Below are 15389 nucleotides of genomic sequence, written 5' to 3'. Positions count from 1 at the left end.
TTCTGTATTTGCACAATGTCTTGGAATAATAGACTCATGGATCTATTTCATTCTTTTGTCACAGAGCATAACCATACTTATAATAACTTTGTTCTTATTCTTTTATCTCCAGGAGGCTCCACAGCTTTAAAATGTCATCAGCCGTATCTTTTTATGCTTACTTCTGTCATGTAAGACCTGCTGAATTACTTAACCTTACCTTAAGTTTTATCACACATCTCATTAATCTTATATTCCAAATTCAACACTTGGGTATTTATCTTCTTCTCAGTTGAATACCCAAAAACGTTATCAATATAGCACTAAACCAAAAAAAAAAAAAAAAAAAAAAAAAAAAAATATATATATATATATATATATATATAGCACTAAGCCTACCTAATGGCTGTTATTTTTAAAGACTCCTGAAACTTGTCTTACTTGCCTAAATCATCGTAACAATGAAATGTCTTTGTTAATCATGAATAGATGTAATACAAGTTAAAAAAAAAATCACACAGGATATAGAGGCTATCCTTATACTAAATTAAAACTTTATTGAATAAAGAACACTCTCCAGAACACATGATCTGATGGACTAGGTCTACATTACATGCAATGAAGCTGAACATGACAGTAGTTTAACATGGAATGTCAAACAAATTAGTATTTTTCATTGTACAAAACTGTTTATGTAGCTGACATGCAAGAAGAAAAGTATGATACTCCGCATTTTTACTAATCATCTCTGATGAGTTTTAAAAAGGCATTTGAAGAAACTGGTAGATTTCTTTAGGGTACATTTCAAATAAATTAGTTACATGTGTACTACTGAAACCTCTTTCAACCTCTCTTGCATTCCAAATAAAATCTTAGTGCAAACATCAAAGTTGCTGGTCATTCCAAAAGACAATCTAACTCTTAACAGTATACAAGTTCTGAATTAATGTGTATTAAGTAGGACAAAACCAAGAATACCAGTTACTGCAAAATTCATTTAGGCACACTTAAAAGCCCACTCTAAGCATTTCTTCTAAGTGTCTCACATTAATTACTAAAGCCTGTTTACAGTACTAAAATTCTATCATTCAAGCATCCATGATTACATTTCAGAAAAAGAAAATCATCCATTTCAGCAATAGCATTACTGCTATATTCTAAAAAAGAGAAAAAAGGGAAAAAATCATAATTAACAAAACCAGTATCCACAATAGGATACATGGGAAAAAAACACTTAGGGAAAGAAAAAAAAAGTGTGCTTTACTTGCACAGCAGGAATTATATAATGTAAACACCATATTGGCCCACACCACAAAATCCATGAGAAAGGCTCAAATTTGAACACTATGTGTGCATTATTTTCAAATCTGTGTTTGTGAGTTTATACTGCTCTGCTTGTACCAATACATGACAAATAAAACACACTCTTCCACACACATACACATAGAAGTGATTGTTAAATATTGAGCATGGCTTGATTCCCTGACTCTAATTCAAAAAATGTTAAGTGATATCCCCACGGTTTTAAAAATCTTTACAGAAACCATTAAATGAATGTGAACAGTTGTTGAGGAATGATGAAAAAGTGATGGCATTAATAGGATGCAAGTAGATGTTAAAAAAAAATAATGTACATATGACTGGCTGAGATTTGAAAATGCATGGAAAGTCTTTTTTCTGTGGGCCCTATCTGAACTTTTAACTGATACCAAGAATAGAAAATATAGTATCACAAGTCCACAGACACCTGGAGGGTCCCACCTAGGACGCTTACCTTCAAAGTGCAAATTTTAACAATGGAATGTTTTTTAGCAGGGACATAAGGACAATCCTCCAACTTCTTCTTGATAAAAGGAAACAAGATGTCCAGGAAGTATTTTTCTTTTTTCCCGGCCAAAGTTATCTCAGTTTCATGGTAAAACAAAAAAGTACTTAACCAAATATATCACCCACTCTTTCACATATACAGCACTATTCTTAGGGTGTGTGGGGGGGAGAAAAAGCCCTTACCTATGTATCACCTAATGCAACTTATATTTAGAACTAAAGTTCTTTGAATAAACTACATTAAATACCAACTTGTACCTCCCGGTTCCCCTCCCTCTCCACCCGCCTATCCCAAACACCCCCAGTGAACCCAGGTATTCTAATGTCTTTGTGTTTTCTAAGCCTCACGATGAAGGCTGTTGAGTACCACCTCCACTGAAACAAAATGAACGCCTAAGGTGCGCTTTCTACAGCACCTTTTCTCTTCTCCACACTGAGTGGAATCAATGCTCTCAAGCCTGGATCTAGATCTCCAGGTCGTCAGGCCGAGGTCGGCTGCTGGCACGGCTGCTGGCTCTGCTGGAAGGCCGCTGGTCCACAATGGCTAGTGGCTGCAGTTCATGCCCAGCGGCTAGTTTTTTAGAATTCTGGTTGTCATCAGGGAAATCAAAAGGCTGTGCATGGGAGTTGGAGATGGTGCTTCCTGCCTGGCCCATTCGATTTTGTTCTGCACTGTAGTTAGCCCAGTTTTGCTCACTTGCTTGTTTGTTGTAATTGCGGCAGGAAGAATTATTTCTGTCTCCAGTAACCAGCTTGTACCCAGGAGGAGACATGGGGGAGAGGGGAGCCGTGGGTGAGGAGCAGCCATTGAAATATGCATATTTCGGAGATCCACAGTCTTTGGAGGGGCTCAGTGGGCCAGTGGTAGCATGGTAAGGATCGCTCTTGCCTTTCACGCGATCCTTAACACCCTTGAAGAAGACATAGAAGAGTTCGATGATGTTCAAGGCAAGAGACACCAAGGACACGACCAGCATGAAGATGATGAAGATGGTTTTCTCCGTGGGGCGAGAGAGGAAGCAGTCTACCTGATGAGGGCAGGGTTCTCTTTTGCAAGTGTAAACGGCACTCAAGCTGAATCCATAGATGTACCACTGGATCAGCAAGAAGGCCACCTCGAAAACAGACTTGAACAGGATGCTGATGATGTAGGTTCTCAGCAGGCCCCCTCGCATTTTCACCTTGCCGTGCTCTTCAATTCCATACTTGAACTTCTTTATTTCAATCTGCTTCAAGTGCATGTCCACGTTGGCACCATCGGTTTGGGCAACTTTGAGCTCCTCCTCTTTCTTGTTCAGTTTCTCTTCCTTGCGCATCACGTAGAACACATGAGCCAGGTACAAGAGTGTGGGGACAGACACAAATATGATCTGCAGGACCCAGAAGCGTACATGAGAGATTGGGAAGGATTTGTCATAGCAGACATTTTCACAACCAGGCTGTTGAGTGTTACAACGAAAGGCAGACTGCTCATCACCCCAGGCCGACTCAACCGCTGTCCCCAGTAGCAGAATTCGGAAAATGAAAAGGACAGACAGCCACACCTTCCCTCCAGCGGTGGAATAGGCTTGAACCTTGTCAAGGAGTTTGCCTAAGGCACTCCAGTCACCCATGTTGCCGGGGCACCACCTGAAAAGAAACAAAAGACAACTAAATGATCACAGACTGTAAAGTATGAGTTAAAATGTATAGTTGTCTCCAGTTGAGAGTCAAAATAAGATAAAAGGTCTCCTATCTTTCTAGCACTCTTCCAAATTAAAAAAAAAAAAAAAAAATAAGTTCAAACTCTTCCTGTCCCATTTCCCCCTGCAAACAAGTCTCACAATTTTCTTGAGATATGGTAAATCTTAGAAGCAATAGAGCCGATGTCCCCAGTAAATGGCAATCTTAACTTGCAAAGGACAGGTTAACTTGCTCAACCACTGCCCCACCATGTGACTCGAAAAACTGTCTATGCTAAGTGCCTCTGCTTATTTTATCCGTCTGATAAATGAGGGCAATTCTTGCCGGGTAGGCCTGTGTCTGGATGCATGCCTAAGCAAAATGCTGAAAGGACGGTTTTCAAAAAGTACAGGTGTTTAAGAACTGAAGTAAGAACGCCCCTGAACACACACACACACACACACACAAACACACACACACACAACCTTGTTTCCAAACCTCCATCCTATTATATAGAATTTTATCCCTAATTGTACTCTGAACTGTTTCACCTTGCTCGTTCAAGTGTAATTAGTGCATATTTTATAATAGGGTCATTTATACTTCTCTGTTTCTTCTTAAGCAGTGACTTAGGTGGTTCAGAAGTCTGTCTTCTGCCCAGAGAAAAATATGTTGTACTAAAATACGCCATTTTGACACGATGTGTCATTATGTGCAGGAAACTACTTTCAAAAAAGCAAAGTCTAAATGCACATCACATTTTTTTAAAGATTTATTTTATTTTAGAGAGAGAAAGAGAGAGAGTGCATGAGCAAATAAGCATGAGTGGGGGTGGAGAAGACTCCCTCCTGAGTGCAGAGCCCCACATGGGGGCTCGATCTCAAGACCCATGAGATCATGATGGGAGCCAGAGCGAGCCGGAGACCTGACCCACTGAGCCACCCCGGTGCTCCTGCGCATCACATTTCAAGTAAAAGTTCAATTTGTCTCAATACTAATTATAGCTTAAGAAATTTTTTTAAATTACCATCTTAAAGTGTTATCTCTAGCAAAAATGATTGGTTTTCATCTTTAAATTACTATATACCTTCAAGTTCCCTTATCAGGCTTTGCACCCTCATCCTATACACTAGATTTAACTTTCTATCAATACCTAGATATCTTAAGCCTAGGACTTCCCCATTGTTGGGAGTGTGAAATGGACTCAATTCTGTAGAGATGACATGGATGTCAAAAGTTACTTGGCTAATTTAATTTATACTTCTAATTGCCCATAGTTCATTTAACTGATGAAAGTTGAGCTCTTAAAGGTATAGGAAATATTCAGCTACCAGTAGAGCTACAAGACTAATGATCCCAAGACTAAGGACTTCCAATGCACCACACACTGGTTTTAAAATCATAGTGAAGCTGGATTAAGGCCAGAAATGCTTTCATGCTTTGATACAATCTTAGCAAGGCCTGAGAGCTGGGAAGAAATGAGTGACATTACATATGACAGGCATAGAGAATATAGTTTAATTTTCAGCAGAGTTGTAAGTAGAGAGTAAAAAAAAAGGATGAAGTGGTCAAAGATTACTCAATAATCAAAAACAAGCAAAGCAAAGACTTTCCAGGAGCTTAGTAACGAATTTCAGATAGTGCAAGTGAAAGTAGGATTACATAGGCTTCCTGGAAATACATTCATTATCTGAATATAAAAGTTTCTCATCTGGTATTGAATTACGAGCCACCTTCTTGTAGAAAATAAATGAAATCCAAGGCAGTCTCCTCCCCCCAACATGCAACATTATGTTGCCGTTTAATGCCTCCATCTCTGGGATATCTGGCCTACGATTTCCTGGATGGAACAAAGAAGAGATGCTGATCCATAAAGTGAAACTATGTACCAGCTATCTAAATTAGCAGTTGATGGGTATCTTTGATGGCAACCCAAAGACTGGTGCCAAAGAATGCTGAGGGAAGAGTGGGAGGTGGGTGGGCAGTTCCAGAAATAATGCTTTTCCAATGGTCATAAAAAAGGGAGCTTCCCTTCTACTTTGGGAAGGGCCATTTTAGATTCTGGAGTGACAGGTTAGACAGTGAAACTGATGTATGAAAAGAGCAGTCAAAAAAGAACAAAGGGAAAAAAGAACAAAGGCTTATAAGGTTGACAAAGAGTTAAAGAGTCAAGCAAAGTCTCAAAGTGATAGGGAGTAATTTAGCTTTGATGGACAGTTTGATGGTGAGAGAACGTAAAAGAAAAAAACCTACAATTTAGCAGAAAATACTATCCTGGGAATGAAGAAGTACAGTCCATGAGGGTCAAACAAACATAGCAGAATTTTTGGAGCCATATCAGTAGATAGTTTCTATGTGATGATGTGTAAATTGGCCTTAATTCTGTTTGCAGAGAATTACAATATTTTGCCAGTGTCATCTGCTTTTGCTCAATACTCCAATTGCCAGGAGGGAAGAGAGAACCACAAAAACAATCAACTATAAAATGATAAACTGTCTGCATACATCTCATCATATTCACTCAATGATCGAGCTCAAGGCAAACCTAACATGTTTAGATGTATTATTGGGCAGACTAAGAAGAAGTCATTTTGGTCAGTGTTTCATCATTATTCAAGGTTCAACGTCAAAATATGATTATGTAGATGCTTGTGGCAATTAATTACTAAACCTCGGTACATTCTATGGAAAAAAAAAAAAAAACCTGACTTTCATGTAGATTCCCCAAAACACCCCACAGTGCCACCGTATGTGAATTGGGTCACTGGGCAGTTCACTGGGTAGTAGTTCTTTATTAATATACCAGCAACTTAATTGCAAAGTTGTCTTTTCTTTAAGCACCCACACAGTTGTCATTTGCATTAATGAGTTATACTCTTTCATCTGAATGAGATGAATTATCCAATTGGACACCTAGGATCCTATACCCTGTCATTACCACTATCACGGAGACATCAGATTATGTTTAATGTGATGGTTTATAACGCTTGTGATTTTCAAGGAGAAGTAACAAAAATAGTTACCTTTTCTGGTAGTTGTTCCCTTTGTTGTGAGTCAAAAGTTCTATTAACTAGTTGACCACCCCCCCATTAGTATTTTCATTTTTCCAAATCTTAGTAAAAAAATTAATGTCATTTTATAAATAATAGGCAGAATCCCTGGCGTTGACTTACAGACTGTATACCTCATTCATATTCACCAGCATAATGACAGGTATATTTCTTATGTGATACATGAGAAAAGCACAGCAGTGGAGTACACATCATGCATATTCATGCCTTCACCTCTAGGTTCCCAAGTTGGAACTTTATAGGTAGAATAAGGTCCTGGCTAAGGAGTTATGCAAAGTTCTCATTAGAAGCAAATGCTTGACAGCAGCTGGATCATCCTCCTGTGTCTTCTGTGTACCACATTAGGTCACATTTTCCATTGCCCTCCATGGCCCTCTAGACTGGAAGCCAAAAACCACAGGCATGACCTATCCGGGGCCCCTCTGGACCCTCTGTGATGGTTCCTGAGCTGCCCTGCAATCATTTGGTAGCATTTGTTAAAAACACACATTGTTGGTACTCACCAGTCTGACTGAATCTGATTCTTGGGGGCAGGGGTGCTGGGAAATTAATTTGTCTTTTTTTTTTCTGTTTTTTAAACAAATGCACCCAGGTGATCCTGAAGTTTCAGGCCAGGAGGCAAGCAATGGTTCCTTGACATTTCCGGTGCTCTGTTATTCAAAATATTTAGGATTGGGGAAATGTCAGAAGAGCAAAAAGGGACAGAGAGTACCTAAGAAGGCTGAAAGGGTAGAGCAGAGGCTGTCTGGGCACCTGGGAATTAAGCTCACCCTTCCCTGCACCACCTTGTGTCATCCTACTTCCATCTGATGTTCCCCAAGAGCACAGAGATTCAAACACTTTATTTAGGATGAAAATAAGGCTTTAGTTTTAAATTACTTTTGACTGTCCCTTTTGCCAGAGCAAATCACCGTGCCAAAGCTGTAGTCAAGTCGTTCCATGTCATTAGTGTACTAATAATTGTCAGGAAAACTAGAACACATTTTAATTTCAGTTTTAAAGGATTTCCCAAGTGACAGCTGTAATGAGCTTAGAGTAGGGACTTAAATAATGGTAGATAGGATTGCTAAAAACATAAGTGAGACTTTACACCTATCACCTTTTAATGATTGAAAGTAAGCACTTAGAGAAGATGAATGAAAAATAAAGTTATGAGGGCTAAAAATACGTAAGAAAATGACTATATAAGTTCCTCAGAAAAATCATTAAACAGATCTATTTGGGAGGTTAAAGGGCAATGCCGTGTGCGTGTGTTTAATACACTAAAACCAAAAAAACTTTAAGCCCCTGAGCCAAAAATGGAAACCCTCCTCATGTTTTTCTTTAGCTTTTATAAGAACTCCTGTCCCTTGCAGTAAATGTCTTTGAGTGGGCTCAGTCATGACCGTTCCTCTACGGTTACAACAGCCAGATGTTCTTTGGTAATATTCATCTCCACACATAATTAACATAACCCACATTCATACTGTCAGCAAATACTATAGGCTTTATCTTCCCCAAAAACCCAGACGGGCCGAATCTCACCACCACCCCTGCTCTTAGCCTGATCTCAGCCATCATCACCTCCTCGAGTTTCAGGTCACCAGCCTAGTCACCCTGCTTGCCAAACTATTCTCCTCCAACAGCCAATCTTGAAAACTAACAAGTTGATCCGCCTTGCTCAGCTCTGCTCTGTCCACGCGGTTCACGTCCTCACCCCTGTGGGTCTCCACTCCGGTCTCACTTCATCAACCAGCCCTCCAGGTCCTGTCACTTCCTATTCCCTTGGTCTTGATGGTCTTTAATTTATCTGTTTGTTGTTGGTCCCCCTCCGTGACAAGGACTTATTTCTATCTGCTTTCCTCAACTAGAATGTGAGCTCCACTAGGGCGTTTCCTACTGTCCACTGCTGTCTCCGCAGTGGAGTCAGAGGTACTAAATAAATATCCATTAAATGAATTAAAGGAGGCCTGTAAAAACAAAACAAAACGAAAAAAGACACCAGGTTTCATTCGCCAGTGTTGTTTACCACCTCTTTGGGGTTCTCTCATATATATCCCACACTTCTGAAGTTTCAAATTAATTAAAAACGGGACTTTTGTAGTAAAAATAAATAAATAAATAAAGGTACTGTTATTTAAATAAATAAAGGTTGAAATTTTCAAGTGATAACTGCTGAAACTGAGAACTGTTGAAACGACATGCTTCAAATAATTCCTGAGCAGGCAAGAAGAACTGATGTAGGAAAAAAAGGCTCCTTAACAAAGAGCTTCTTGAATTTATTACATGACATCATAGTAATTTGGGATTCTCGCAGCACTGCGTCAGGTATCATAGATGTTTACTCAGTCTCACTATTATGCTGTGACAGGTTAAGGTCTTAAAACAACAACAACAAACTTGTGCTGTCACTCCCCAATTCTGCAGTATTGTCTGTCCTACGTGACGTCATCGTTGCCAAGAATAAGTAACACCACAGTGTCTTGCAACAGAAGAAACAGCCTGTTTAAACCTGTTTTTTATTTCAAGAGTGACAAATGTGGAGGTAGGCCTAGGGCTCTGAAGGGGAAGAGCAACGCTGATAGCAACCCTGGGTGATGGAACCTCTGGGTGTAGCCGACTCTGCAGGCAGTTTAATGATCTGAATTGGGGACCAGGGCAAATATTCCCAGTTCATCAAATAACAAACACACCACCATTGCTTCCTTATACCTGGACGGTAAGACTAACTCTGTGGTGTATCAAACCCCTTCCATTTAAACGTCTATTCTATTTACAATTCTGCCTCATGGCTCCCCGGTTATCCTTAGATTCCTCTGGAAAGAATGATACCATTTTACCTCCTTAGGTATAGGATGCGATGCGTGGCATAGAATGGCCTGTTTGTTTGTTTCCAGGGGTGGGAGGGGTTGGGAGCCGAACCTTTCTTTCCTTGGTTCTTACCCCTGTCCATCACAGAGTTAACCTACCTCAACCTCCACAGAACAGTGATATGAGATGGAGGGTAAGGTAAGGGACTCCAAGGACAGTACCATGCCTACCGAATAAAGACAACACCCCCACCCCCAGTTCAGCAGCTACCACTCAACATACCCCCCCCCCCAAGAAGTGGCTCATGGCCACTTCAGGGGTGCTAGAAGAAATGCCCTAAGCCAGAAGCTGCAGGCAAAGAGCCGTGTTCTTCTATTGTGATCTGATGGACTTAAAAAAACATAATCCAGGGGATCCCTGGGAGGCGCAGCGGTTTAGCGCCTGCCTTTGGCCCAGGGCACGATCCTGGAGACCCAGGATCAAATCCCACGTTGGGCTCCCGGTGCATGGAGCCTGCTTCTCCCTCTGCCTATGTCTCTGCCTCTCTCTCTCTCTCTCTCTCTCTGTGACTATCATAAATAAATAAAAATAATAAAAAAAAACATAATCTGTCAGTTCTTGGTGTTCCCCCACTCACCTCCAAACAGACTGTTTTCATGAACAACCTAGTTATTTTGTCATCATGTAAACACACCATTAGAGTACCCATAAGTGCACGGATTAAGAACAGTCAATTTTCGGGGCGCCTGGGTGGCTCAGTGGTTGAGCATCTGTCCTTGGTTCAGGTCGTGATCCCGGGGTCTTTGGATCAAGTCCCGCATCGGGCTCCCCGCAGGGACCCTGCTTCTCCCTCTGCCTCTCTCTGTGTGTCTCTCATGAGTAAGTAAATAAATAATCTTTAAAAAAGAAAAGAACAGTCTATTTTCTTCAGTGAGCACTTGAGTAAGATAACAGGCGCTCGAAGCTCTTAGAAGAGCTTAATAAAGTTTAGCTATTATTCTTTAAAAGATCTTTAGATACAGATATAGCTTATTTATTTTCTTATCTTGTAATATTTTCTTTAGCAAAACAGCACTAGGAAATGATTAACATTTTCCTAATGGTGATCAAAATTAGTTTTCAAGATGCTCTTGTAATAAGTACAATGACGCTGTTTTAGCAGGTCCATACAGACCTGTGAGAAGAATGTACCCTTTATCAGTTGATAGGGAGAAAAAAACCATGAAGCTGTCTGCCTGTCTTTGTTTCTATTTGAAGGCATCTTCCCCAAATCATCAAGAGTCATATCCTATAGAACGTATCTGGCTCACAGAAATTGCTAAAAACAAAACAGACAAACAAAAAAGCCCACCACTCCATTTCTATAGTATTCTGAAGGTTAAGCATTCCATAAAGCATATTTTCTAGAAATTACTTAAAAAGCTAGGGAAACTTAGATATGAAGATTATGGGAAATCTATCTAAGGATAAAGCCATTGATACACATCTCACCAGGCTTTATGTTTTCACTTTGGAAAAAAACAATATGTACACACATAGTCAAATGGTGAATTTAGACAGGCAAAGCGAAGAATTTAGGTAGTTATCCCAAAGATCAAAAAATATATATAATTAATTAACCACCCATGAAGGAGAAACTTGGGATTTTTTTTTTAAACTTGACTTAACCATATTGCATACTGACCTTAATGAAAAACACTAGATAACTACTTTTCCCTGGTGAAAAGACACCAGAGCTGAACTGGTGTCTGTGGATAAGCTTCAACAATCTATTTAAACAACCAAGAATCTTGGAGGGAAGTCAGCACAACAGGAAAGGTGGAGTAGAAGGTATTAATCACTGGTGACTTTCCTATCATTCCCTTCCCTCCGGTATCATATATAAAGGGCTCTTCGGCTTCATACCAAGCTACACCTCTGGATATTATAAAAGAAAGGAAGGAATGCACTGTATCATGAGTTTCCATCCTTCTCTATGCAGGAATTGGAAACATCTAAGTAAGAAAACAACTCTGAATATCTGAAAACACACCCTTTCAGATGCTTGCTACTGAGTTTCTTTGAAATCTTGTTTCCCAGAGAGGGTCAGCAAGGTAGGAATCAACACAGGAAAGAGTGAGAAACCCCACTACAACCGGGGCAGCTGTGGCCATTAGCTCTAAAAGGCATCAGAAAAATGTGGAACCTGTTTGAACAGTGAAGAAAGGAGCACAACACTACCACTGTCATTTTTCCATGCAAAGGACAGGTGACGGCTCTACGCTGACTGTGGGAAGTAGAAGCACCACACACACACACACACACACACACACACACACACACTGCCAGGACAGAACCGATTCCTGCCACCGGTATCCTCTTCATGCCATCTGGGCCTACCTAGAAAAATTAATTAGCCTTCCCCAGAGGTATTTGCTACCTAACCAGTTTATTTCACTCTTTGAGATGGGCGTTAATTTGAGCTCTCTGCATCACTACAGCCTTTTATTTCCAAAAATCCTTGTACACAAGTGAAAAGTAGGCTTCCTTAAGAAACCCCCATCTACTGCCCACATTGCAAAGGGGCCCTTTGTGATCAAATGTGCCCAATTTTCAGAGGCTGAGAGTAAGCCCATCTTTTCACTACTGACTTGGTTGGAGGAACAGAACTCAGACCCCAATCTCCTTTCCCCAGGAGGTTACACACATAGCTCTCCTCTTCCCACCCCCACCCTGCACTCCTAAAGAGAAACACAGGGTGAGGATGAGTAGGAGGCCGGTCCAGGGGAGATTATGAAAAGTTTCATCAGAGACGCTTAGTAAACTCCTGGATGCGTATGAGGATGGAGTGGGCAACCCGCTGCTCGGAACTGCGACGTCTGAGTTTCCGAATCCTGCTAAGGATTGGCCTCTGGACACGTCATTAGCCCTTTCCTCATTGCATTAGGGGCCACCTCCCCACCCTCATTCTTGGGAAGTTTCGAGAACTTCCAAGAGGTACAAGTGCAACATAAGCACGGTAATTCCCAAGGTCCTCGGATTGCCTTAGCCATGTTTACACAGTGGGATTCAACACGTTTAAGAGGAGGGGAAAAAATTAAAAAAAGGAGGGAGGAAGGCAGGCAAATTAGATTGACACGTTTAATTAAATTAATCGCTGGCTGCGGGCTGGACCCCTCGGCGCCCCGCTCCTCTCCCCCTCCCCTGCTTGGGAGGGGCCGCAGCCCTGCGCTCGGTCCGACTGGCCTGGATTCGGGGGGGGGGGGGCACCCTGCAAACCTCGACAGCCCCCGGGGTGGGGGTGGGGGCCCTGCCGGATGCGGAGACGCCCCGCTGCACCCCCTCCCCTCCCCGCTGCACCAGCTTTCATTTTTCATCTGCTTTTCAGCCTTCGCCCGTGCAAATACTTCCAACTGTAGGGTCGCACCCAAGAATCTAAGCTAATTACTTGGGCCCGGGACCCTGGCGGGCGCGATGATGCACGATTGCATTCCTGGCTCGCAGAGGGTGTGCGGCCCCGGCCCGCCCGAGGCCCTTCCAGCGCCCGAAGCCTGTGCGGGAGCAGCTCCGCGCGGCCGCCGCCTCCCGGCAGCCCGCCGGCAGGCGCCGCCGGCTCGGCAGCGGGTCCCGGGGGCGCAGCTGCGCGGGAGCCCGGCTCCCCTGCGGCGCCCGCTTCCCGGAGCTCAGTCTCGGCTCCCAGGAGCTCCGGGCTCAGGCAGACCGGGTGGGGATGCGCCCCCGGGCAGTCACTTTTGTTCTCAAAGTCTCTTCCACCCCGTCTGAGGCTCTGTGCACGACCACCACCCACCACCCACCACCCACCACCCATCCAAGGGGTTCCCTCTGCTGAGCTGCCAACGTGGTCCAGGAAACAAGGTGGCCCTCCTGAGGGTCTCCTTTTTTAAAAAACAACAATAACAACAACAAAAAACACAAACAGATAGTAACTGTTGCTTTTAAAAAAAACCTTCACTATTACAACTCGGATTCTCACATCTTTTTGTCCGCTGGGGTAAATCCCAGGAAGGGACCACGTGGAAGTCAAGCAACCGCAAAGTCTTTAACAAAGCATTTTGTTAACAAGTCCGCTTCGCCCGGCTACAGAACAGCAACCAAGATTTACATATGAAAAGCACAAAGTGTCGAAAATCTAGAGTAAGCAGGCTGAGCAAATTTGCACTTTGATTTCTGTGATGTTGTCAGTCAAATCCCCAACCCAGGCCCCAAACACCACCACCACCATCCCCACCACCACCACCGCCGCCGCCACCCGTTACAAAACACCTAGACTATTACCGATTACCAAAAAAAGTAAAATTACACTCTAACACGAAGAGCCAAAAACCCAGCAAACTAGTGCTTCATTCTAAAGGTCTGAACCTTATTTTACCTGTTGCATTACTGCTAGAAAACTTTTCAGCCGTCAAGAAAATAAATACTGAACGTTCAATTTTAAATCTAAAAACTACAGAACACATTTTCAAGCTCATCTTCCCACTTACAGTATCATATCAAAGCTACATTTAGCACATTTTCAAACTTTAGAAAACTTTTACTTGTAGAAAAAGAAACGAATAGGTAAAGTTTTTTTTGTTGGTTTGGTTTGGTTTGGTTTGGTTTTTTTTTTTTTTTTAACTTACTCTTTCTCTTAAAAGAAGTAGGCACGCCAAGTGATTGAACTCCTTGGAGGATGAAGTAAAATGAAAAAGCAAGTTCAGGCACTCAGACCTGTCTATTTAAAGTTTAAAAGTCTGCTGCTGTTTGGTACTTTCTTCACTCCTTCCCCTAATGAAAGAAAAGTGCTGATACCTCGTAAAAGCTTTTTTCTAATTGGAGCACAGAGCTTTTAAAAGTTTCAAGCCACTGACTCAACGAGGAGGAGGGGCTGAAGAAGGGGAGGGGCAGAGGAAAGGCGGGGAGGAGAGTGGAGCCCAGGCCGGTGAACGTGGAAGTGGGGGCGGGGGGAGACCCAGAGGAAGAGCCAGGTTGAGATCAAGCTGTAGTTTAAATTTGCTGACGAGTAAAATGGAATAGCATTAGAGACGGGAATGCCACTGCCTGTAGTTACTCTTTATAGATAGCAATTACTGCCGTAAGTTAGTGCTTGTTTCACCAAAAGTCCAGGGATAATAAAAAGTTCTGTATTTTATAATATCACACTCTTTTCTAAAATTATATAGAGTGCATGTTTCATGTTGCAGTAAATGAAAATGGTGGAACAGAGTGTAGCCAGTGCAGACTTGTTTCGTATTGGCCAAGGTGTGTGAAGTTAAAGGTGGGTGTGAGTTATTTGATGATCTAATTCCTTTCCTCTTAAGCTAAGGAGGGACAATTAACAAAGGAAATGGTGGGATGGGGAGAGAGACATTGCAAAAATGAACACAGGGGGTGGGATGCCCATCCCACATCTACCTTCCAACCCCCCACCCCCACCCTGCTGTGAATTTTTACTCTTTTCTTCAGTTTAGCAGAAACTAATGTTTATATTCACAACTGTATTATATATATATAAAACATTTTGACTGTGAGATGGTGGTATTTGACCTCCACCAGATCTTAGAGGAACTGAAAATTTATAGTATCTCAGCCCCGCTCATGTCATTGCGTTAAAAAATTGTGTGTTTGTAGTGAGATGTCAGGATTTTCTTTTTAAATGAAATAGCTGCATGTAAGTTGGCATTAAGTGGGTCCAAAAACTATTGACCTCTTGGTGACCGTCTCCTTCTCCAAAACCCACTGTAGAGTTTTCTGCCCAACGACAGTAGAACTGTGCATATAATTTTTATGTGATTTTCCTCCATTTACATGGCCTTCCCTCTTCAGCACTCTGCATGAGGGTTTATAATAACCTGAGTCATGTTGCCTCATTCTTAGAGTTGGTAGCTCCTTTGAGGACTCCCCAGATGCCATACCAGAGGGCTGTGGTAGGACAATTCCCCATAAACAGGCTTCAGTGATGCTCCTCAAGTTGGGCAGAGAAATCTCTTGGCCATTATTTTCTGGAAACAAAGCAAACTCATCAGCGTTAATATTCCTTACTCTTTTACTCACTAATATAAATACCAAGGAAAAGGAGATGGC

The 15389-nt window shown here is 42.0% G+C and overlaps 1 protein-coding gene across 1 annotated transcript; it reads right to left on the bottom strand.

Moving 5' to 3' along the window:
• Positions 1 to 511: 511 nt before the first annotated feature.
• GJA1 (gap junction protein alpha 1) lies at positions 512 to 14222 on the bottom strand. Its single transcript, XM_025422890.3, has 2 exons — positions 13949 to 14222; positions 512 to 3435 (listed from the first exon to the last, which is right to left on the bottom strand). The coding sequence occupies exon 2, from the start codon at positions 3417 to 3419 to the stop codon at positions 2271 to 2273; it is 1149 nt and encodes a 382-aa protein (XP_025278675.1). The 5' UTR covers positions 3420 to 3435; positions 13949 to 14222; the 3' UTR covers positions 512 to 2270.
• Between the last annotated feature and the right edge of the window lie 1167 nt (positions 14223 to 15389).

This window comes from Canis lupus, chromosome 1, assembly GCF_003254725.2.
Source record: "Canis lupus dingo isolate Sandy chromosome 1, ASM325472v2, whole genome shotgun sequence".
Lineage (NCBI taxonomy): Eukaryota > Metazoa > Chordata > Mammalia > Carnivora > Canidae > Canis > Canis lupus.
Note: the sequence above shows the minus strand (reverse complement) of the source record. Positions and strands in the feature narration are given on the sequence as shown.